The following is a 408-nucleotide window of genomic DNA, read 5'->3' as shown; positions in this document are numbered from 1 at the left end:
GTGAACCCCCTCATCTACAGCCTGAGGAACCAGGAGCTCAAGGATGCCCTAAGGAAACTGATGACTGATTGTTTTTCCTTTCAGCTCCAGCCTGTATTGGGCAGGTTTCTGGGTTAGGTTTCTTTATTCAGCTTCTCTTTCTTACATTAATGCTGTCCAAAAAGTAAAAATTAAAAATCCCGAACTTATTCTTCATTATATTTCTCCCTTTTTTTGTGACCCAGAGACATTTCGTAAACACGGAGCTGCTCTTTCTGTCTGAGTTGAAAAAAAAAATAAAGGATCTTTTTTTTTTTTTTCCAAGACTCTCTGTATATTTTCAGGGGCATCATACGTGTGCTGAGGTAGAGGGAACAGTTGCCACAAGACGTTGGATGAGCTAGTCATCCTAAAGGGTTTTGCCCTGGG

At 40.9% G+C, this 408-nt stretch overlaps 1 protein-coding gene across 1 annotated transcript in view; it reads left to right on the top strand.

Moving 5' to 3' along the window:
• LOC104506189 (olfactory receptor 14I1-like) overlaps nucleotides 1–93 on the top strand; it is a gene marked incomplete at its 3' end in the record, with an annotated part of 952 nt that extends 859 nt beyond the window's left edge. The window contains exon 3 of the mRNA XM_010147059.1: nucleotides 1–93. Within this exon, the coding sequence (XP_010145361.1) occupies nucleotides 1–93 (93 nt within the window).
• Between the last annotated feature and the right edge of the window lie 315 nt (nucleotides 94–408).

This window comes from Eurypyga helias, unplaced genomic scaffold (assembly GCF_000690775.1).
Source record: "Eurypyga helias isolate BGI_N326 unplaced genomic scaffold, ASM69077v1 scaffold3942, whole genome shotgun sequence".
Lineage (NCBI taxonomy): Eukaryota > Metazoa > Chordata > Aves > Eurypygiformes > Eurypygidae > Eurypyga > Eurypyga helias.
Note: the sequence above shows the minus strand (reverse complement) of the source record. Positions and strands in the feature narration are given on the sequence as shown.